General features: G+C 42.9%; 1 protein-coding gene across 1 annotated transcript; it reads left to right on the top strand.

Moving 5' to 3' along the window:
• The first annotated feature begins 3,577 nt into the window (after positions 1-3,577).
• Positions 3,578-15,733, top strand: snx20 (sorting nexin 20). The gene is made up of 3 exons (XM_061722283.1): positions 3,578-3,807; positions 6,508-6,650; positions 13,537-15,733. Exons 1-3 carry the CDS (start codon positions 3,756-3,758, stop codon positions 14,206-14,208), a joined length of 867 nt encoding a protein of 288 aa, XP_061578267.1. The 5' UTR covers positions 3,578-3,755; the 3' UTR covers positions 14,209-15,733.
• The last annotated feature ends 8,975 nt before the right edge of the window (positions 15,734-24,708 follow it).

The following is a 24,708-nucleotide window of genomic DNA, read 5'->3' as shown; positions in this document are numbered from 1 at the left end:
AGGAATCAATCAATCAATCAATCAATTACTTTATTTGTCCCCAAGGGGGCGGTTAGTTTCGCGACAGGAGAAGCATGCAATGGTAAATATACATAAAATATACATAATAAATTACAATAGGTTACACATCATAGTACAGGCCTAAGCTATAGTTAAGAGGGAAGGCTTTTTCACCCACTACCTTTTCCTTCCAGCATTTAAAAGAACAATAGCGGAGGAACAAAGGAGTGTTTGTATCTTTTTGTCTTTGCAAAAGGGAGTGTAAGCAGTAACTGATGGTAGAAACTGAAACTGTTTATTAAGAGATGTGAGAATCAGACAACATGGAGTTTCTTGATCAGCTGTTTGTTATAAGGTTCTTGTAAAGTTTGTTGAGCCGACCCGATGATTTTACTGCTTAGACTGACAACCTTATTGAGCAAGTTTCTGTCCTTGACCTTCAAAGATTGAAACCAACAAATGAAAGAAAAAGTGATAACAGATTCGATAAAAGAACGATAAAACATAGTCATCAGGGAAGAATCCACCTGGAATTTCGAGAGTTTTCGAAGACAAAAAAGGCGCTGCTGGCTTTTCTTATATATCGAGTCCGTTTTATTTTTTCCAAATGACAGTTTGTTGTCAATAATAGTGCCTAAATATTTATAGGACTCAACAATTTCAACTTCTTCACCCTCAATCACATTACTTACAGGAGAGGGCTGCACGCATCTGAAATCCATACACATATCCTTTGTCTTTAAGATATTCAAAGATAAAAAAGATTCCTCACACCATTTCAAAAAGTATTCAAACACAGGACCATGTGAAAGGAAGTTGTTTGCATGTTACTGGATTGATTCTTGTTTGTTCTGTGGAAGCAGATTGGTATCAGTAAATATCTCTCCAGTTGCACCGGTCTGCAGGGAGGTCTGGTTGAATGCAGGTTCTGCAGAGTCCAGAGGCCTGGTTTTCTCTGTAATCCGGTTTCACAAACATGCTGTGTTTTACTGTGAACTTCCACTGGGTTCAAGCAGATCATCATCTCGCCAGAACTAGATCCCACGTCTGAACAGAACCACAGAAGCTGCGGTTGGGGTGGACAAAGAGACAGTCATCAACTTCAGGATCACCACAAATATGTCCATGTTTTGTACTTCTTGTTTAAAGGAGCTTGAAGCTGTTTTTTTTATTTGCAAAATGTAATGCAAGTCGGTCCCGATTTTCCCGCGCTGGGCTGCGGATGTGACGTCACATGACGCTGCATGCACGTTCTCCCCGTTCTCCTGTGCCGGCTTCACTGTTGGCTGCAGTACCCCCGACGGCCGTCGTGGAAGGGCGGCGATAGAGAGTCTCATTTCTTAAAAGCAGCCGCAAGCTCCTTTAAGTGCTGCTTTGTTGGTTGTTTTCTGTGAAGTTTATTTAGATGGCTTTTTTTGTTGTGAACTCCCCCTAAATTGCACAAATAAAGATGAACTGAATAATTAACTGCTGTCTGTCAGCATTTATATCTCTGAGTAGATTTAACAAATATTTGATCAATGAAAAATAAGAGTGACATAACTTTGTACATTCATTTTGTCACCAAACTGTGAGTAAAATCTCTTGATACACCTTTAACTGCAATTAATAGAGCTGAAGGTGAACAGTGACGTCATTTCACTTCATCAACTTTGACAACAAAGTGAACAACTGAATGCAGATTTTTTCTTTAAATAAACTTACACCGTCTACACTGCAAAAACTCAAAATCTTAACAAGAATATTTGTCTTATTTCTAGTTAAAATGTCTAATTTTTAGTCAAAAATCTCATTACACTTAAAACAAGACTCATTACCAGAAAAATAACTTATTTGACAATTTTCACCTGTTTCAAGTAAATTTTCACTTGAAATAAGTAGGAAAATCTGCCAATGGGACAAGATTTATTTTCTCATTACAAGCAAAACAATCTTGTTCCACTGTCAGATTTTTCTACTTATTTTAAGGGAAAATCTACTTGAAACAGGTGAAAATTGTTGTTTTTTCTTGTGATGTGTCTTGACCCTTTACTGTTCTTTCCTGCATCATTTTGACACCCTATACTAGTTCTGTATACTGGTTCATTACTCTAGGTCTATATACTGGTTCTGTGTAATAAGTCTAAATAGTATATCTGGTCTAGTAAATTCAGCTTTGAAAATGTTTTTTTTTTTTTTTTTTTTTTTTTTATATCCTGATTTTTTTCCCCATTTTACCACACTGTGCTCCTACCCAAGTCAGTCCTGGGCATATCCATCCTCTACCAACCCCGGGAGGGCCCTGCACTGAGCTCAGGTCTCCTCCTTAACCTGAGGAGTGAGCAGGCCGCATCTTTTCACCAGACTGTGTGGGGCTTCTCTGGCCGGACGCAGCACGTTGAAGGATCACGTTATTCCAGCCAGCTATTCTCTTCCTTAGTTCTTTATAATGTTGCTTCAGTTCATTAAAGTATTTGAGCATTCACTTATGGCTCTTTTAAAGGTCCTAATGCAGCGTTTCAACTGCATGGCCTTTATTGACAATTGGAAGACGTTTTGGGCAAAGCCCGATCTGATTAAAAGAGACAGCATTTATCCCACCCGGGATGGTGCAGCTCTTATTTCTAGAAATCTGGCCAATATTATTAGACACTCCCCCCTGACAATCCAGGGTCCAGGCCAGGATGCAGAGCTGCAGTCTTACACACTTCCAACCTGCCTGATCTCACAAAAATCCATGAAATGCCCACAACCTCTTACCAATATTTTCCGTGGCACCAGCACGGAAAGTGGTAAAATTCTGTGTGAGCACCACGGATATTGTACCTATGCGAAGTCAATTGGGATCCGTTGTCGTGATATATACACGGATTATTACATTATTATTATTTATTATGGTGGCTTAGTTATTAGTCACTATAATAAAGTTGTTAGTTATGTTAGTGTCAGAAGTTGACATGAACGCCGAGCTGAAGTCCACGAACAGGATCCTGGCGTAAGTCCCTGGGGTGTCGAGGTGGCGCAGGATGTGGTGCAGTCCGATGTTGACTGCGTCATCCACCGACCTGTTTGCCCTGTTATGCCATGTTTAGAGTAAAGATTACCCCCCGCATACATTTTAGTAGTTTCATTTGTTTAACAAAATCATGTGTCAATGAAACAAAGGTTATACAAAGTCGGAGCGCTGCTGCTTCTGGAAACCATCCTGTGTGTTGTGTTTAATGGGCCAACTGATGATCAGGAGAAGGACCTCCGCCTTCCCTCAGCCAAAGGAGATTAACTTGGCTCAGACCAAACCGGCCAGGTCGTAAATCAGTGATCCTTTCTTTTCTTTGTTTCCCTCTGCATTCCAACATATGTACACTGAAACTTTGTCTCCACCATGAGGAGCAACAAGGAGCTGCTGCTTGTCTGCTTCATCAACTCCGCTTTGGCTAAAGGTCAGGTTATGCCTTGTGAAGTGAAAAAAGAAAACAAACACTCTTCCCCCACTGTTACTGCAGCTATAAAACATACTTCTCTCAGCCAGTGTCAGTTCACCAGTTATTTCACTTCCCTCTTGTGTGTGCTAATCTGATGAGGAACTTCCTCATCTCGGCACTCGTCTGTCAGCATTCAGGCAGGTTTCATGTTCATCTGCGTGTTCAGGAGGCACACCCCAATGCTGGAGACACAAATAATGAAGAAAATCCTGAGGCTGAAAACCTCTTAGGAAGGGTGTAGCAGGACATCTGAGCTTTGGATCTGCTCTGACTTTCTCTCCTTGTGAGGACCTGATGGCAGAACCAAAGGGAAGTGTTCAAAACCAACGGATGGATACGGCTTCAGGTGCTGTTTCTTTCGCTTTACTCATGTAGCTCTGTTCTGTTCATGTCATTAATAATAATAATAATAATGCATTCTATTTGTAAGGCACTCTTCAACCAAGAATCTCAGAGGGCCACAGAGCCAGTACACAGTTTAAACTAGCAATAATAAGTCATAAAACTCAGCTTCAAAACACCTTCCTGAATAAAAAGGTTTTTAGGCCAGTCTTAAAAGAGTCCAGTGTCTGTGCCGCCCTTAGATGGTCAGGGAGACTGTTCCATAAGCGGGGCGCTACTGAGTAAAAGGCCCGGTCGCCCATGGTGCGGAGCTTGGTGTTGGGAACCCGGATGAGCGAGCAGTTTGTAGATCTGAGGGTGCGGGTAGAGGTTTGGGGAGTAATGAGTTCTTGTAGGTACGGAGGTGCATGTCCATTTATGCATTTATGGGTAGGGAGTAGGACTTTGTATTCAATCCGGGTTGAGACAGGGAGCCAGTGGAGTGAGTGGAGAAAGGGTTTTATGTGCTCATATTTCCGGATTCTCCTTGCAGCGCTGTTAATCAATGTATTGCATTTTCTGGATGTTCTTGCTGGATCCCAGTGAAGAGTTGCAGTAGTCCAGTCTAAAGGAGATGAATGCGTGGACAAGTTTCTCTGCATCTGACAGGGTTAAAATGGGACGGAGTTTGGAGATGTTTTTTGAGATGATAAAAGGAAGTTTTGCACAGGTGTTTTATATGGTCATTAAAGCTTAGGTGATGATCAAACCTAACTCCCAGATTAGTGACCGTGTAGGAGATGGGTACGACCTGACCATCGAAGGTGAGGTGAGTTATGGACGATGACTGAACCTGGTGTGGAGTGCCAACAAGGAGGTCTTCGGTTTTGCTACTGTTTAGCTGAAGAAAGTTGTTGCTCATCCATGTCTTTATCTCCCCAAGACAGGCAAAGAGACAGGAAATGGCTGCAGAGGGGCTTGGAGCAGTTTTTATGTAAAGCAGCGTGTTGTCAGCATAACAGTGGTGCTGGTGACATGACAGAGGGGGAGGATATATATAATGAAGAGGATGGGGCCGAGGACCAACCCTTGCAGAACACCACAGGGGACAGGGAGCAGTCTGGACTTGCATCTTCCCAGTGAGACATATTCAGTTATGCCAGAAAGGTAGGACTGAAACCACTTGAGTGCAAAATCTGATGCATCTGCTGTCATCAGCAGGTAATTTGTAACCCTGAGCAAAGCTGTTTCAGTGCTGTGGGCTGAATGAAAACCTGACTGAAACTTTTCAAACAAGTTGTTAGGTTGAGGTGGTTCTGAAGTTGAGAGGTGACTACCTTCTCTAACACCTTGGACAGGAAAGCAAGGTTGGAGATAGGCCTGTAATTGGCTAGAACCTCCAGGTCCAGGGTGGGTTTCTTGAGAAGGGGACGGATGACAGCAACCTTGAGAGTAGGTGGGACATAGGTTAACAACCCTGGTGATGAGAGGACTGAGAGTGGGGATATGTGACTTGAGCAGAGCAGTGGGAATTGGGTCCAGGGTACAGGTACAGGATTTCATTTTTTTGAGGATTTCCTCAACATGGCTCTCCTGAACTTCAGTGAGATGTAGAGGAGCCATCACACTCGTAGGTGAGGTGTTGGTGTCAGAGGGAAGCGGACATGGAGAGCTGGACATCAGAGAGCAAATGTTGTTGACCTTTGATCTGAAAAAGTCGAGGAAGCTGTTGCATTGCTCCTCTGTAGCCTCAGTGAAGAGGATGGTTATGGCTTCAGAAGATGGCTTATGGTTGAAAAAAGCTGTTTGGAGTGTCCAGGGATTTTATTGATTAACCCAGAATAGAATTGTGAGCAAGCATCTTTAAGGGAGTTGGAGTCGGCCCTTTGACGCTCACGGTAGGCCAGTTTATGTACAATGAGCCCAGAGTGTCAGCAGCGTCGCTCCAGGGCACGCCCAGCTGTTTTTATTGTCCTTAGCTCATGTGTGAACCAGGGAGCGGAGCGTGAGAAATTGACCTCACGTCACTTGACAGGGGCATGGAGATCAAAAACACTGTTCAGGGATGTATTGTAGAGTTTCACTAATTCATCCATTGATCCAGAGGCTGGGCAGGTGATGAGTTGGAGATCCATAGTCATAGTGGCTGAGTCAATGCTTTTCCAGTTCAGGAAAGACACATTTGACGCTTAGGTCTAATAGTAGGCAGCATGAAGGTTAAGGCCATTGAGACCACTTTGTGGTCAGACACACCAAGATCATAGACCTGTAGGTTACTGATAGAAGCAGAGTCAGTGATAATCAGATCCAGAGCGTGCCATTTGGTGTGAGTAGGAACCTCAACATGCTGCTGCAGCCCAAGGCACTCCAGCACACTCAGGAAATCCGCTGTAAACCGACAGGAGGAGTTGTCGACATGGATATTTAAATCACCAACAATGACAATGTTAGTTGACATGGTGCAGAGAGGAGCCTTCCTACTCTCCTGGAAACCTTTTCCTGTGATGACTATTGCCAGACTGCGCAGCTTGTTTTGTGTTCTGTTTTTTACATTGTTCTTGGAAACTATCTCATACACCGCCCGGCAGCTACGCGTTGGTGCAGCTTCATGGCTCCATCCGACAAAGGGTTTACAGGCCGCTGTCAAGAGTGTGGAATTTATCTATCTAGATCTTTTGGTTTCACAAAAGAGTCCACATTGTGTGTGTATATGTGTGTATGTTAGGTGAACTCCCCAGTGGTTCCAGTTTAACCACCAAGGAGCTGCAGCAGAACTGGAGGGCAGTGAAGCGGAAAGAGCAACACATCAAACTGCTGTTTGACATCCCATCGGCTCGTATCATCGAACAACCTCTGAGCAAACATGTGGTGAGACACTAAAACACTTCACTGATAGCGTCTCATGGTCAGGTCATGATCAGGGGCGGCATTACAGTCAACAAGACACATCTCGAACTTCACTTCCAACTTTGTACATTCAAGAAAAGTTGAAATGAAGAAATGACTAAAATCCTGGATGTATCTTACACCCAAATGACTCACAGTAGGTAAGTCATTGAAGCAATTTAAGAAAAACAGCTGGCAGGCAGATATGTCTCATCTGTGTACATTGCTGGCAATATATCAATGGTTTGTTGAGCAGCAGCTGAAAAGGTGCAGATCATAAACAGGAAGATGGGGTTGAACATCTGTCTCTCTGTGACACTTTCAGCCGGCTTACACTGCTGTTGTGATTGTGCATTATCGGATACAGTTTGCAAAGTTGACAGGTATTTTTTGCATTCACCAGATTGTGCTAGTATCCTGCATACTACATTTTGTGCAGTTTAGTGTATTATTGATTGCAAAAATTGTCCTTTTCTCTCTGATGTTTCTTCTAATAACCCCCTTCAAATAAACCATAATTGCTTAGTATTTTTCTAATTTAATCACATGAACTTAAACATCTAATATTCTATGCATGTCAGTGAGATGTCGCTCTCAGGCTTTTTTGCTGTCTTTCAGAATTGTATGTAAACCAAGTTAAGTTCTAAGTTTGGGGTGAAACTGCTGGGTCATATCTTCTTAAGATGTTCATAGGTACCGATGATCAGTTAATGACGCTTTGTCATAGATTAACGTATATAGTAATATAACAGTGTTGTGTAAGCACTGTGAATTGCAGCATGACAACAAACCGAAAACACTGGATGGTGAGGAAGAGATTCTGGTAGACTCCATACAGGGTCTGCATAATGCCACAGATTCTAATCAGAATTTGTCATTATTCGTATAAAAGTTGTTAACATACGGCTAAGAGTAAAGATTGCACATTGTTACCTGTTGTTGAAAATTGGACCTGCTGGTTCGATTCTGACATAAAAAAGGATCAAACAAGAGAATTGGCATGCTCAACTCAAATTTCCCATATGATGGGTGTCAATCCAAAAATGATAAAATAGAAAATAAAGTTTTCAGCACTCTCAAATAAGTGTGTAGCATTTTAATTCATGCACAGCAACAATGGCGTGACCCATATTAAACAACAGTCAGGGACCTGCCGGTGGTTATCAACCAGCTTATACAAATCATCAGAACAATGTCATAAAAAGACAAATACTAGTAAGAAATATGGTATAGTAAGAAAAATAGTATAAGCAGGTATAATAGTATAATTTGCAGGTCACGTGAAGTAGGTGTCACAACCCAAAACGGTCGTTTTTTGCAAAACTTTGTATACGACAGCTTCAACAGTGGACTTTCTATCTTGAACTTCCGATAAAGATTGTGAAGTGTGTGATTTAGAAAACGCTTCTGCTTTTTCATCTTCTGTCGGGTGAGTGTCTCCATTTTCTCTGTTGTTGCTCTGCTGTTATCGTCTCTCGTTCCAAGAATATCTTGATTTTCTCAGTGGTATCCACACTGATTATGTTTTTGTAGGGTTCGCTGTTTGTCCGCATCATCTTGGCTGAGAAATCAAGGTGGTTTTTGCCTCTTTCACCAAGTGGTACTTCTTTAGAATCTTCAAAGCCAGAATCTTTGACACTATTTGTTTTTCTTTTGTGCCAGAATCCTTTTTTTTTTTTTCAGCTGAGAAAGCACTACATTCTGAAATAGTAGTGTTCTTGGAAGGGCCTTCAGTTTTAGCTTCATTTGTTGCTTTAATTTCATTTTGGGGGAATCTGAAGTTTTAATCTTCTCGGAGAGCCTTTGATATCTTTTGTTTATACTCCTCCGCCTTTCTCAGAGCATGTTCAAGCTTCAGATGGTACTCAGCAAGGTCACGATAAGCTTTTGCCCTATTTGCTCTCACATTTTTCCGTCCTCTCATATGACTTGGAGTTTTATTATGAGAACTGTCAGAAATATCAAACAAAAATAATGTAAATTATGGTTCAATTATGTATAATAGTAAAGTAGTGCATGGTAAATTAAGCTAATATATTCTAGTTATTAGGTAATAAACAGATAAATTGTCATTACTATCACTGATAGTCATTACCATCACAGTCACTTGTGTGATGGTAATGACAGATGTATGAGGGACAGTGATATTTAACTATAAATAAATTGCATATTGAACAAATATAAATTTTATATGAATTTGAAGAATGCCCTTTTAAGTTGTTACAAGGAAATGCAAAGTAAAGTTTTAATGAATTTAGCACTTTTTATAGCTTTTATAGCAGGGTCTTTCTGTGTGGAGTTTGCATGTTCTCCCCGTGCTTGCGTGGGTTTTCTCCGGGTACTCCGGCTTCCTCCCACAGTCCAAAAACATGCATATTAGGTTAATTGGTGATTCTAAATTGCCCGTAGGTGTGAGTGTGAGTGTGGTTGTGAGCATGGTTTGTGTGTTTATATGTGGCCCTGTGATGGACTGGTGACCTGTCCAGGGTGTAACCCCTGCCTCTCACCTGTAATGAGCTGGGATAGGCTCCAGCAGACCCCCGTGACCCCGCAAGGGATAAAGCGGGTATAGAAAATGGATGGATGGATGGATTATAGCTTTATTATAGAGGGGATGTCAAAAAGTCTGGGTTGGGGACAAACCCAAAACAGTGAAATTCTTGCGTGGCAGAGACCATTTATTTAATAAATAGTTACTGTACGTGCATCATCTCCTGCGCACCTTTTCTTGACTCCGCCCCCTCAGCGGACTACAGCTTTGGTGTTTTTCCAGATTCTTTTGTTCTCAAAGCCATGCAGCCAGGTATCGTAAAAATTGTGCCTGTTCTCAGTCCGAGGCCCAGAATTGGGACTTAAAGCTGATCCAAGGCCTCAACTGTTCACATAACCACACAATTCACATGAGTTCATAACCACACAGGACTGTGGCCCAGCACTTTATTTCCCACAACAGAGGGGAAGAGCAGGCAGGAATGCAGGACAAGGATCAGGCAGGAATCAGTGTCAGGTTGGGAAGACATTCAGGTCAAATCAAGGGACGGTTTTTGCAAAACTCTGTATACGACGGCTTCAACAGTGGACTTTCCATCTTGAACTTCCGATAAAGATTGTGAAGCGTGTCATTTAGAAAATGCTTCTGCTTTTTCACCTTCTGTCGGGTGAGTGTCTCCCTTTTCTCTGTTGTTTCTCTGCTGTTATCGTCTCGTTCCAAGAATATCTTGATTTTCTCAGCGGTATCCACACTGATTATGTTTTTGTAGGGTTCGCTGTTTGTCCGCATCATCTTGGCTGAGAAATCAAGTTGGTTTTTGTCTCTTTCACCAAGTGGTACTTCTTTAGAATCTTCAAAGCCAGAATGTTTGACACTATTTGTTTTTCTTTTGTGCCGGAATCCTTATTTTTTTTTTTCAGCTGAGAAAGCACTACATTCTGAAATAGTAGTGTTCTTCGAAGGGCCTTCAGTTTTAGCTTCATTTGTTGCTTTAATTTCATTTTGGGGGAATCTGAAGTTTTAATCTTCTCGGAGAGCCTTTGATATCTTTTTTTATACTCCTCCGCCTTTCTCAGAGCATGTTCAAGCTTCAAATGGTACTCAGCAAGGTCACGATAAGCTTTTGCACTATTTGCTCTCACATTTTTCTGTCCTCTCATATGACTTGGAGTTTTATCATGAGAACTGTCAGAAATATCAGGTGAAGCTTCAAGAATGGGCACTTCATTCTCATGTTCTTCCTGACTTGTAGGAGATATGGGAGTGTGTTTGCAGCTATATAACTTTTCATCTTCTCTCTGTTCTTATTACTGGTCCTACTGTTTCTTTGGTTAACTTTCCACTGTCGTCTCCTGCATCTTTGTTCCCGCTTTGATAATTGTGAGATGGCTTTCAATTTTCCTGTGTCTTTTCTTTTTTTGTATCTCTCTTTTTCTCTTTCAAGATATTGCTGATATTTCTCAGGATCTTCCTTGATTTTGTCTCCGTATTTTTTTGACCGTTGAGCTGGTTTAGCTGGGGCTATGTTGACATCTTCAAACAAAAATAATGTAAATTATGGTTCAATTATGTATAATAGTAAAGTAGTGCATGGTAAATTAAGCTAATATATTCTAGTTATTAGGTAATAAACAGATAAATTGTCATTACTATCACTGATAGTCATTACCATCACAGTCACTTGTGTGATGATAATGACAATTCTCACTCTTTGCAGAAAATGTTGGCTAATTTTTTGACTAGCTAAGCTAACCGGTTAGCTAAGCCGGCGTCCCAGCAAAATGAGCACAACACAGAAGTGTTAAGAACAGCGCACAGAGCGCGCACTAAAGGCTGATTTATGGTTCCACGTTACACCAACGCAGAGCCTATGGCGTAGGGTACGTGGCGACGCACACCGTACGGTGCGGGTCGCCGCGTACCCTACGCCGTATGCGTATGGTTGGGCAGACGTGGGAAATGCGGTCTTTTTTTTCTGCTATTAAAACATGATTTGTAATGTGAATTTGCAACACTTTAAACTACAAATAATAGTTTTTGACGTGACATCAGAGATTGCGCATGCTCTCTGCGAAAGGGATGAGGCAAATCGGGTCGTAGCACGACCAGGATTTCAAACACGTTTGATTTTCTTGCAAACACACGATTTGTGATCGGGAGCTCGCCGTGAGGTGTTAATCTCTCGTCGTGAGGTGTTAATCTCTCGTCGTGAGGTGTTAATCTCTTGTCGTGAGGTGTTAATCTCTCGTCGTTACCCCACGTTTACTGCACGAGGCACGACCAACGATTGGGTCGAAATCCGGCCCGATCCAAAAAATAGTCGCACGACTGGAAAATCGGCTCAAAACGAGCCGATAGTCGCACAGTGTATACCCGGCTTAAGAGAACGATCTGGCAGTGAGCGTGGAGGAGAGGGGAGCTTTTAAACTGGCTTGATTGCCGATGATTGCAGCTGGGAAATTGGAAAACCACTGAAGGCAGGTCTGTACGAAGGGCTAACCATGACAGTGTAGGGGCAATTCATTGACATTGTTTGCTGTGTTGTCATGACATCCTATTGTACTATTCAGTTGGTTAGGGAGAAAATAAAAGTTTTTTCTGAGTATTTTAACTCACTTTGGCACTGTCCTCCACCCTTGTGAGTACTCCTCTACACCTTTTATAAATGAATGATTAATGACACAAAACCTGAATGAAAATGAGAAATCATAAATTAGCTCAGCCTTTATATCAAAATACACAAAATACACAAAATACAAAACACACAAGGCATCTCAACCTATGTAACTTTAAATATAAAGTACTTCACAAAAATAAATCTCATCTTTCATGAGATTAGTCAGGGTTTTCTAGCGGGAAAGTTTCACTACTTTATTGTTGGGCACGGTCAACTGACAAGATGTGCGTGGCGGTATGATGATGATGATGATGACTTGGATTTATATAGCGCCCTTCTAGGCACCCAGAGCGCTTTTACAGAAATCATTATTCATCCATACACATTCTCTCTGGTGGTGGTAAGCTACGTTTGTAGCCACAGCTGCCCTGGGGCAGACTGACGGAAGCGTGGCTGCCATATCGCGCTTAACGGCCGCTCCGACCACCACCAACATTCATACACACTCAAACACATTCACACAAGGCAAGGTGGGTAAGGTGTCTTTTTTTACGACAGCAAACTGGGACAGAGCGGGATTCGAACCGCCGACCTTCGGATCATTGGACGACCCGCTCTACCACCTGAGCTACTGCCGGTATGCACATTTTCACGCCAGGTCGGAAATGTGTACCGTGGTACCACACATCTAAAGCAAAGTTGATTTTTGAATATCCCGACTTGAGCGTGGAAGGTGGCGTACGTGAGCCCTCACATGATTTTTTTTTTTTTAATTATGTAATGCATGATATATAAGAACTCAGTATTAAAAGGACTTTGGCTCCATCTTTTTTCACATGACTGTATTTTTCAGAAAGTATTTTATTTTGAATACGTTTCACCTACTAGTCGGGAGTATTCGACTTTATAGCCTTTTAAGAAAATATGAAGAAGTCATAAGTGACAACTTTTTTAAAATTCCAACAAGGAAAATAGAAAGAAGGAGCGAAAGCTGTTGTGGCAGGGACACGCAGTGACTGCGTTTACATGTCAATAACCCTTTTAAAACCCAAATATTGGCAATAACCCGAATTTGCACGGCCATGTAAACACCAATAACCCCTTTGAATAACCAGAATTTGCTCATATTGGGGTTTTTAAAAACCCCAATATGACCCCTGGGTTCCTCCTTTTAAAACCCGAATATTGGGTCATGTAAACGCCAAACGGAATATCCCCATCAAACAGAACAGGAATTTGTTTTCTGCGCATGCTCTGTTCACAAGGAATCTTGGTCTTTTGAGTCCAGGAAGCTCTTATAAACACGGAGAAACACAAGACCAGGAGGAGACTAATCACTTCATAAATGTAATGAAGGATATGAACATTTTGGCATTTGTAGACGGTAGAAAGTACAGGTATAGCGAGAATTACAAAAAGATTAGCGAAAAGTTGCGTGAAGCAGCATTTGTTTTGAATTTGGATACAGGAAGAAGAAGCGGAAATTACCGTAATTGCGTCATCACGTTCTCCACGCGTCGCTGGTTTGATCGAGATATCCCGAATGATTAATTACCATGTAAACAGGAATATTCCGAATGTTTCAGTAACCGGAATATTAGCAATTACCCAAATTTTGACTGCATGTAAACGTAGTCAGTCACAACTTTTTTTTAAATTCCAGCAAGGAAAATAGAAAGATGGAGCAAAAGCTGTTGTGGCAGGAACACGCAGTGATATGATAAGGATGCTCTGACGTTCTCCTCCCCGTCTGTCTCCAGCTCTACGAGATCGTGCTGATGCTCTCGGGCAGCTTCGACTCTCTCCGCGTCACGGTGGAGCGCCGCTACAGCGACTTCTGCCGCCTCCACCACAGCCTGCAGGAGGAGTTCAGCGAGGAGCTGGAGGAGGTGCTGCTGCCCCGCAAACTGCTGACCGGGAACTTCCGCCCCGAGAACATCTGCGAGCGCCGCATGGCCCTGCGGGACTACCTGGCCCAGCTGCACTCCGTCCGCTGCGTGCGACACTCCCCGCACTTCTCAGACTTCTTCACCGCACACGAACGGAAGCAAGGCCATGTGCTCCTGCGGGCGGGCCGGTTCAGGGCGGCGCAGGAGCAGCTGCGGACGGTCTTGGCGATTCAGGAGAAGCTCTTGCCGTGGCAGACGCCCACGCTGCTCGTGCCGACCCTGTGCGCGCTGGCGGTCTGTCACCGAGACCTGGACGAGTGCGAGGAGGCGATTGCCGCCGCGCACAGAGCTTTGCCTCCGGTGAGGCGCTACGGAGTGCAGCGCTACAGGGCCCCACTGCTGGAGCTGCTGGTGGACGTGGGCTACCAGCTGGGCCGGCCCGTGGCCCAGCTGCAGGACGAGCTCACCGCCCTCAGGGACGCGCAGAGGGGAGAGGTGTCCTACTGCTCTCTGAAGGAGGTGGTGATCCACGAGTTCCTCTGAGGACGAGGACATAGCAGCAGAGTCACAACACTGCCTTTCCACTGTGTGATGCTCCTTTCATGAGTGCGTTTACATGGGAAGTTTAAAGCAGCACTATGTGACTTTTCCACCTTAATATAATATTTCCAGTCATTGTGATGGAACATCAACTTCCAACAGGTTTAATGAACCTCTGTCATGGTCTGAGGGGTCTGTGTCACCTTCACTGGCACTATGTAACTTTGAGGAGCATGGTAGGAAACCTTCCACACTACTGGTAAAGCACTACCGCTTTTGTCCAAAGGAGCTCCCAAACTCAACAAAAGCTGAAAGTTACTATTGTGCTGCTTTAATTCCTCTTTAATTCAGAAATCAAATTAAATCTGATTTAAAATGAGTAGAAATTACCATGTAAACACTGAATTCCAAATGAAAATGGCCATTCCGAATTAAACTTAATTCCGAAGTAAGTGACTGATTTATTCCAATTTTTTGTTTTTTTGTTTAATTACACTCATTCCACTTTAAATTAATTCCGGTCTTTCTGCGCTGCTCGTTCTCTCGCCCATCTGTCTCCATGACACTTATATTCCGCGCTGGGCTTGTTTTCCTAACAAAGTTTCAAGATACAGCACGCAGTAAACGCTGGTCAAGAGCAGAGACCATTTATTTAATAAATAGCTTAGAGGACCTGGAAATAATTAAAAGAACAGATGGAAACAGGAAACATCAAAATTGTGAGCTTTTCAAATTTGTAGTGGCTAAGTTAGTTTTTATTCCGGTAGACGTAACTTCCGGTCCGCCCTCCAATCAGAACTTTCCTTTAATTCTGAATTATTTAATTCAGAATAATTAATTCCGAATTAAAAAACATCATGTAACCGTGGCCAATGTGATTATTGATTCAAGGTGAATTATTTCATACATACAGTAAATCTAGACATTAATAACATTGTGACCCTAAATGCGGCTGCTGATGCTTCAACCAATACTTGAATGGGACGTTCATGAACCCACACCACAATGGAGCATCAACATCTTCACACAATGGTAGCCTAATTGGTAAACTTGAAAGATTTTTAAAAAATCTTCCTATATTAAATTTTTAGGTCACTGGTTGAAAAGAGTGTCATTTTATGAAGATGTGTGCTCAAGATACATGACTGTAGAAGGAACTGACCCTCACAGAACCAAGCAGAGATTTACTTTTATTTTTTTGTTTAGTTTATTTTTTTAACTTAACATTGACAGTGCCATACAGATGTTTGACAGGATGTCATTCTGTTAGATGAGAGTCAGATCCCTGTGTTTCCTTGTCGTATCTTACAGACTGCAAAATAAATACCGGTATGCATTAAACCTTTGAAAACACACCGGTCGGTCGAGTCAAGTTCAACAGGATCTGCGTGAAAGAAGAATTCACATGTAAAATCAACCCTCTAAAATTTGATACTTCCCTCTTTTGTTACACTTTTATTGAAATAAATTCTGATGAAATCCCAAAGTGATATATATAAAAATCTCCATTTCTCACTCAGGGTTTATTGCATCATAGCCCTGAAACTCAACTAGTGAGTCATCTATGAACTTGTCTGCTTGTCCTGTTGGATCTGTGTTGCATTAGATACACTTGAACATCAAATTTTATTTCTGAAACTACAGCATATTTTGGGGATTAAAGGGAACTGCATTAAAGTTATTCTATGCAACTTCCTATAGAGCTAGCAAGATTTGAAAGTGGCGCTTCCTCTAAGCCCCGCCACCCCCGCCCCCACCCACGAGCGCTCTGTCCAAAGCCTCGCCCCCACAAACACGAACACGCATACGATTATTAAACATTTTGGACAGCACATTTACAGCAAAACTACCCCATGTCTCATTCACCTGTAAGCGAGGCCGGTTTTAGGGGGGGCAGGGGGGGGGGGGGGGGGGGGCTGTGCCCACCCAAACGTGCATCGTGCCCACTGGCGTCTCCATCCTGGAGAGCGCCGGAGCACGGCACAGCAGCGCTGCGGTGCTCTGCTGCAGGCTCTAAAGCCACGGCTACGCCGTAGTCTACGGCGTAGGCTACGGCGTACCCTACGACTGCAGGAGCTGCTGCAGCAGCAGCCCGGACCGATGCTCTGCTCCCCGCTCTCACACAGCGGGACCGAGCCGCTCTGGAAATAACTACTGGGCTCCGTGGCCCCTCCGAGGGAGGGGGGTTACACTGGGACACTGTGAGCCCAGGAGGACCCGTGAGAAGTGGACACGGGGGGCTGGAAGCGAGTGCGCGCATGGGACAGGGCGGGGGGACGTGGTTTACAATGAAGGCATCTGATTGGTTCTTTCCCTTCCTGGACCTGGACCAATCCGTATCATTCGGGCCGAATGGGCGGGGCTTAGAGGTGCCTCTTTCAAAATTCTTGCTAGCTCTAGGACGTTGCATAGAATAACTTTAACATTAACAGTAACATTACATTAGATGACATGTCATAAGTTTCCATTTCTATGTTGATGACTCGGGTACACTTGTCCATGACTTGGTTATGCTGCTATAGACCTGAACTGCTGAGATACACACACTGGTATCAACAAGTCAGATCAGAGGTTGATGGCTTTTGTAGTCACAGTGCGACACTGTTGGCTATTTACTCACCAAACGACAGCCTCAGCATGCCTGGTGTGAGAATAAAACATTACTTCAGTCATGGTCAGTCCTTCGGTGCTTCTTGTAGGATTTTGGTTTTCACATAAACCATGGCGTCCTGTTGGCTTTGAAACCGTCTCTCAGTACCGTTATGCGTGATGTTAAATCGCGCTGGGTAGCTGAGACCGTATCGGGTCTCAGCTCGTCCGCGGAGCAGCCGTTTGACTTCACTGAAAGCGGACCTGGCTTGCGCAACACTCGGTGGAAAGTCCAGGAATATGGAGATGGTGGTCCCTTTGAACTGAAGAGGACCGGACTCCCTGGCACGCCGAAGCACCTCAACACAGTCCTGATAATAGTGCGTTTTCGCCACAATGACACGGGGATTACCACCCCGTCTCCTCGCTTGAAGACCCCTGTGTGATCTGTCGACCATTAAATCCTTGTCCAGATTCACGACTTCCTTCAGAAGTTTGGAGACTGCTGCTGGAGTACTGGAGCCGGGGGTCTTGTTGAAGCGCCTCCATGTCCAAGCATTTCTCCCCGTAAGTTGGTTACCTCCGTTTCAAGTTTGTCCATCTTTGCCTGCAGTGAAGTCACGTCATCTGAGCAAGATTCAATTCAATTCAATTCAATTTTATTTATATAGCGTCTAATACAACAGATGTTGTCTCTAGACGCTTTCCAGAGATCCAGAACATGAACATAAACATAAACATAAACATAAATCCCCGAGCAAATATTATATAACCAATGGCAGGTAAAAACTCCCATAGTGGGAGAAAAGCCTTAAGCCAAACAGTGGCAAGAAAAACTCCCCTTTAGGAGGGAAGAAACCTTGAGCAGGACCAGAAGGACACACAGGCCAGAACGCAGCTCCCGAGGCTCCAGCCTGCAAACATGCACAAAAGAGAAGAAAGGGGGGCCGGCACAAGAAACTACAGGAACGATGGACAAAAATGATAGCTATGAGATATTTATAATAAATAAAAATGGTAATGGAGAAGAGAGGCAGGGAAAAGGAGAGGAGAAGAAGGGTGATTGTCTGCCAGAATCTGATTTCTACTGATTTGTGGCCACGGGAGCGCGCACAGCAGCCCGTTGAGCGACAGTGCTAAAACGTCAGATTTTCAGATTATGAAGCTCAAGAATGAGATCAAGTCATATTTAGGCAGAAACAACTTTTCATTAACTGTATTTGCCAATGCATGGCTCCTCGCCGTGTCGCGCTCCAAGACCGGTCGCAGCTCCGCGCACCTAAAGCGGCTGATGATCCAGTCATCATCGTTTGCCAGTAGATCCTCTCGCTCTCTAAATATTCTTTCTCTTCTCACTGCGCCATTTGCGATATCTTCTAACACTGCCAAAGCTGCCATTGTTGTTAACGGTATTTCTGCACCACTTTGCGCATGCTTTTATATCCACTCGTGTAATTGCAGACAAGTGAATGTGTTAATTGTTCATCAGTGTGTCTCTGATGTGCACATCACTCTGAGGGCTAATTGTTTTCACATTATTAACAGTCTCCCAGCATCACCACTAAGTGTCGCCAACGGACCAATAGCTGTGGAAACGTGCGTACGCCAGCCATGAAGTTGGCGTCGGGCACCGCACATTTCCACGGTCATTGGTATTACACCATATTACACCAGGAAACATATTACACCAGGAAACTGGACCATATTACACCAGGAAACTGGACCATATTACATCAGGAAACATATTACACCAGGAAACTGGACCATATTACACCAGGAAACTGGACCATATTACACCAGGAAACTGGACCACATTACACCAGGAAACTGGACCATATTACACCAGGAAACTGGACCACATTACACCAGGAAACATATTACACCAGGAAACCGGACCATATTACACCAGGAAACTGGACCATATTACACCAGGAAACTGGACCATATTACACCAGGAAACTGGACCATATAACACCAGGAAACTGGACCACATTACACCAGGAAACTGGACCATATTACACCAGGAAACTGGACCATATTACACCGGGAAACATATTACACCATGAAACTACTGGACCATATTACACCAGGAAACATATTACACCAGGAAACTGGACCATATTACACCAGGAAACATATTACACCAGGAAACTGGACCACATTACACCAGGAAACTGGACCATATTACACCATGAAACTGGACCATATTACACCAGGAAACATATTACACCAGGAAACTGGACCATATTACACCAGGAAACATATTACACCAGGAAACTGGACCATATTACACCAGGAAACATATTACACCAGGAATCTGGACCATATTACACCAGGAAACTGGACCATATTACACCAGGAAACTGGACCATATTACACCAGGAAACTGGAACATATTACACCAGGAAACTGGACCATATTACACCAGGAAACATATTACACCAGGAAACTGGACCATATTACACCAGGAAACTGGACCATATTACACCAGGAAACTGGACCATATTACACCAGGAAACTGGACCATATTACACCAGGAAACTGGACCATATTACATCAGGAAACATATTACACCAGGAAACTGGACCATATTACATCAGGAAACATATTACACCAGGAAACTGGACCATATTACACCAGGAAACTGGACCATATTACACCAGGAAACATATTACACCAGGAAACTGGACCATATTACACCAGGAAACTGGACCATATTACACCAGGAAACTGGACCATATTACACCAGGAAACTGGACCACATTACACCAGGAAACTGGACCATATTACACCAGGAAACATATTACACCATGAAACTGGACCATATTACACCAGGAAACATATTACACCATGAAACATATTACACCAGGAAACTGGACCATATTACACCAGGAAACTGGACCATATCACACCAGAAAACTGGACCATATAACACCAGGAAACTGGACCATATTACACCAGGAAACTGGACCATATTACACCAGGAAACATATTACACCAGGAAACATATTACACCAGGAAACTGGACCATATTACACCAGGAAACTGGACCATATTACACCAGGAAACATATTACACCAGGAAACTGGACCATATTACACCAGGAAACATATTACACCAGGAAACTGGACCATATTACACCAGGAAACTGGACCATATTACACCAGGAAACATATTACACCAGGAATCTGGACCATATTACACCAGGAAACTGGACCATATTACACCAGGAAACTGGACCATATCACACCAGGAAACTGGAACATATTACACCAGGAAACTGGACCATATTACACCAGGAAACATATTACACCAGGAAACTGGACCATATTACACCAGGAAACTGGACCATATTACACCAGGAAACTGGACCATATTACACCAGGAAACTGGACCATATTACATCAGGAAACATATTACACCAGGAAACTGGACCATATTACATCAGGAAACATATTACACCAGGAAACTGGACCATATTACACCAGGAAACTGGACCATATTACACCAGGAAACATATTACACCAGGAAACTGGACCATATTACACCAGGAAACTGGACCATATTACACCAGGAAACTGGACCATATTACACCAGGAAACTGGACCACATTACACCAGGAAACTGGACCATATTACACCAGGAAACATATTACACCATGAAACTGGACCATATTACACCATGAAACATATTACACCAGGAAACTGGACCATATTACACCAGGAAACTGGACCATATCACACCAGAAAACTGGACCATATTACACCAGGAAACTGGACCATATTACACCAGGAAACTGGACCATATTACACCAGGAAACATATTACACCAGGAAACTGGACCATATTACACCAGGAAACATATTACACCAGGAAACTGGACCATATTACACCAGGAAACTGGACCATATTACATCAGGAAACATATTACACCAGGAAACTGGACCATATTACACCAGGAAACTGGACCATATTACACCAGGAAACTGGACCACATTACACCAGGAAACTGGACCATATTACACCAGGAAACTGGACCACATTACACCAGGAAACATATTACACCAGGAAACCGGACCATATTACACCAGGAAACTGGACCATATTACACCAGGAAACTGGACCATATTACACCAGGAAACTGGACCACATTACACCAGGAAACTGGACCATATTACACCAGGAAACTGGACCATATTACACCAGGAAACATATTACACCATGAAACTACTGGACCATATTACACCAGGAAACATATTACACCAGGAAACTGGACCATATTACACCAGGAAACATATTACACCAGGAAACTGGACCACATTACACCAGGAAACTGGACCATATTACACCAGGAAACTGGACCATATTACACCAGGAAACATATTACACCATGAAACTGGACCATATTACACCAGGAAACATATTACACCAGGAAACTGGACCATATTACACCAGGAAACATATTACACCAGGAAACTGGACCATATTACACCAGGAAACATATTACACCAGGAAACTGGACCATATTACACCAGGAAACATATTACACCAGGAAACTGGACCATATTACACCAGGAAACTGGACCATATTACACCAGGAAACTGGACCATATTACACCAGGAAACTGGACCACATTACACCAGGAAACTGGACCATATTACACCAGGAAACTGGACTATATTACACCAGGAAACATATTACACCAGGAAACTGGACCATATTACACCAGGAAACTGGACCATATTACACCAGGAAACTGGACCATATTACACCAGGAAACTGGACCACATTACACCAGGAAACTGGACCATATTACACCAGGAAACTGGACCATATTACACCAGGAAACTGGACCACATTACACCAGGAAACTGGACCACATTACACCAGGAAACATATTACACCAGGAAACTGGACCATATTACACCAGGAAACTGGACCATATTACACCAGGAAACATATTACACCAGGAAACTGGAGCATATTACACCAGGAAACTGGACCATATTACACCAGGAAACATATTACACCAGGAAACTGGACCATATTACACCAGGAAACTGGACCATATTACACCAGGAAACATATTACACCAGGAAATTGGACCATATTACACCAGGAAACTGGACCATATTACACCAGGAAACTGGACCATATTACACCAGGAAACTGGACCATATTACACCAGGAAACTGGACCATATTACACCAGGAAACTCGACCACATTACACCAGGAAACTGGACCATATTACACCAGGAAACATATTACACCAGGAAACTGGACAATATTACACCAGGAAACTGGACCATATTACACCAGGAAACTGGACCATATTACACCAGGAAACTGGACCATATTACACCAGGAAACTGGACCATATTACACCAGGAAACTGGACCACATTACACCAGGAAACTGGACCACATTACACCAGGAAACTGGACCATATTACACCAGGAAACTGGACCATATTACACCAGGAAACTGGACCATATTACACCAGGAAACTGGACCATATTACATCAGGAAACATATTACACCAGGAAACTGGACCATATTACATCAGGAAACATATTACACCAGGAAACTGGACCATATTACACCAGGAAACTGGACCATATTACACCAGGAAACATATTACACCAGGAAACTGGACCATATTACACCAGGAAACTGGACCATATTACACCAGGAAACTGGACCATATTACACCAGGAAACTGGACCACATTACACCAGGAAACTGGACCATATTACACCAGGAAACATATTACACCATGAAACTGGACCATATTACACCATGAAACATATTACACCATGAAACATATTACACCAGGAAACTGGACCATATTACACAAGGAAACTGGACCATATCACACCAGAAAACTGGACCATATTACACCAGGAAACTGGACCATATTACACCAGGAAACTGGACCATATTACACCAGGAAACATATTACACCAGGAAACTGGACCATATTACACCAGGAAACATATTACACCAGGAAACTGGACCATATTACACCAGGAAACTGGACCATATTACATCAGGAAACATATTACACCAGGAAACTGGACCATATTACACCAGGAAACTGGACCATATTACACCAGGAAACTGGACCACATTACACCAGGAAACTGGACCATATTACACCAGGAAACTGGACCATATTACATCAGGAAACATATTACACCAGGAAACTGGACCATATTACACCAGGAAACTGGACCATATTACACCAGGAAACTGGACCACATTACACCAGGAAACTGGACCATATTACACCAGGAAACTGGACCACATTACACCAGGAAACATATTACACCAGGAAACTGGACCATATTACACCAGGAAACTGGACAATATTACACCAGGAAACATATTACACCAGGAAACTGGACCACATTACACCAGGAAACTGGACCATATTACACCAGGAAACATATTACACCAGGAAACTGGACCATATTACACCAGGAAACATATTACACCAGGAAACTGGACCATATTACACCAGGAAACATAGTACACCAGGAAACTGGACAATATTACACCAGGAAACATATTACACCAGGAAACTGGACCATATTACACCAGGAAACTGGACCATATTACACCAGGAAACTGGACCATATTACACCAGGAAACATATTACACCAGGAAACTGGACCATATTACACCAGGAAACATATTACACCAGGAAACTGGACCATATTACACCAGGAAACATATTACACCAGGAAACTGGACAATATTACACCAGGAAACATATTACACCAGGAAACTGGACCATATTACACCAGGAAACTGGACCATATTACACCAGGAAACTGGACAATATTACACCAGGAAACATATTACACCAGGAAACTGGACCACATTACACCAGGAAACTGGACCATATTACACCAGGAAACTGGACCATATTACACCAGGAAACATATTACACCAGGAAACTGGACCATATTACACCAGGAAACATATTACACCAGGAAACTGGACAATATTACACCAGGAAACATATTACACCAGGAAACTGGACCATATTACACCAGGAAACTGGACCATATTACACCAGGAAACTGGACCATATTACACCAGGAAACATATTACACCAGGAAACTGGACCATATTACACCAGGAAACTGGACCATATTACACCAGGAAACATATTACACCAGGAAACTGGACCATATTACACCAGGAAACTGGACCATATTACACCAGGAAACATATTACACCAGGAAACTGGACCATATTACACCAGGAAACTGGACAATATTACACCAGGAAACATATTACACCAGGAAACTGGACCATATTACACCAGGAAACTGGACCATATTACACCAGGAAACTGGACCATATTACACCAGGAAACATATTACACCAGGAAACTGGACCATATTACACCAGGAAACTGGACCATATTACATCAGGAAACATATTACACCAGGAAACTGGACCATATTACACCAGGAAACTGGACCATATTACACCAGGAAACTGGACCACATTACACCAGGAAACTGGACCATATTACACCAGGAAACTGGACCATATTACACCAGGAAACTGGACCATATTACACCAGGAAACTGGACCATATTACATCAGGAAACATATTACACCAGGAAACTGGACCATATTACACCAGGAAACTGGACCATATTACACCAGGAAACTGGACCACATTACACCAGGAAACTGGACCATATAACACCAGGAAACTGGACCACATTACACCAGGAAACTGGACTATATTACACCAGGAAACATATTACACCATGAAACTACTGGACAATATTACACTAGGAAACATATTACACCAGGAAACTGGACCATATTACACCAGGAAACATATTACACCATGAAACTACTGGACAATATTACACTAGGAAACATAT

The sequence above is a fragment of the Cololabis saira genome, chromosome 5 (genome assembly GCF_033807715.1).
Source record: "Cololabis saira isolate AMF1-May2022 chromosome 5, fColSai1.1, whole genome shotgun sequence".
In the NCBI taxonomy this organism is placed as follows: domain Eukaryota; kingdom Metazoa; phylum Chordata; class Actinopteri; order Beloniformes; family Belonidae; genus Cololabis; species Cololabis saira.
The sequence above is the reverse complement of the archived record's forward strand: the minus strand, read 5'-3'. Positions and strand labels throughout refer to the sequence as shown.

Bases quoted from the DNA above. Each gene is read 5' to 3' on its own strand.
- snx20 (XM_061722283.1), top strand. From the start codon at position 3,756: ATGGCAGAACCAAAGGGAAGTGTTCAAAACCAACGGATGGATACGGCT. The intron at 3,808-6,507 runs GTGCTGTTTCTT...TGTGTATGTTAG, and splicing joins ACGGATGGATACGGCTTCAG to GTGAACTCCCCAGTGGTTCC. The intron at 6,651-13,536 runs GTGAGACACTAA...GTCTGTCTCCAG, and splicing joins AACCTCTGAGCAAACATGTG to CTCTACGAGATCGTGCTGAT.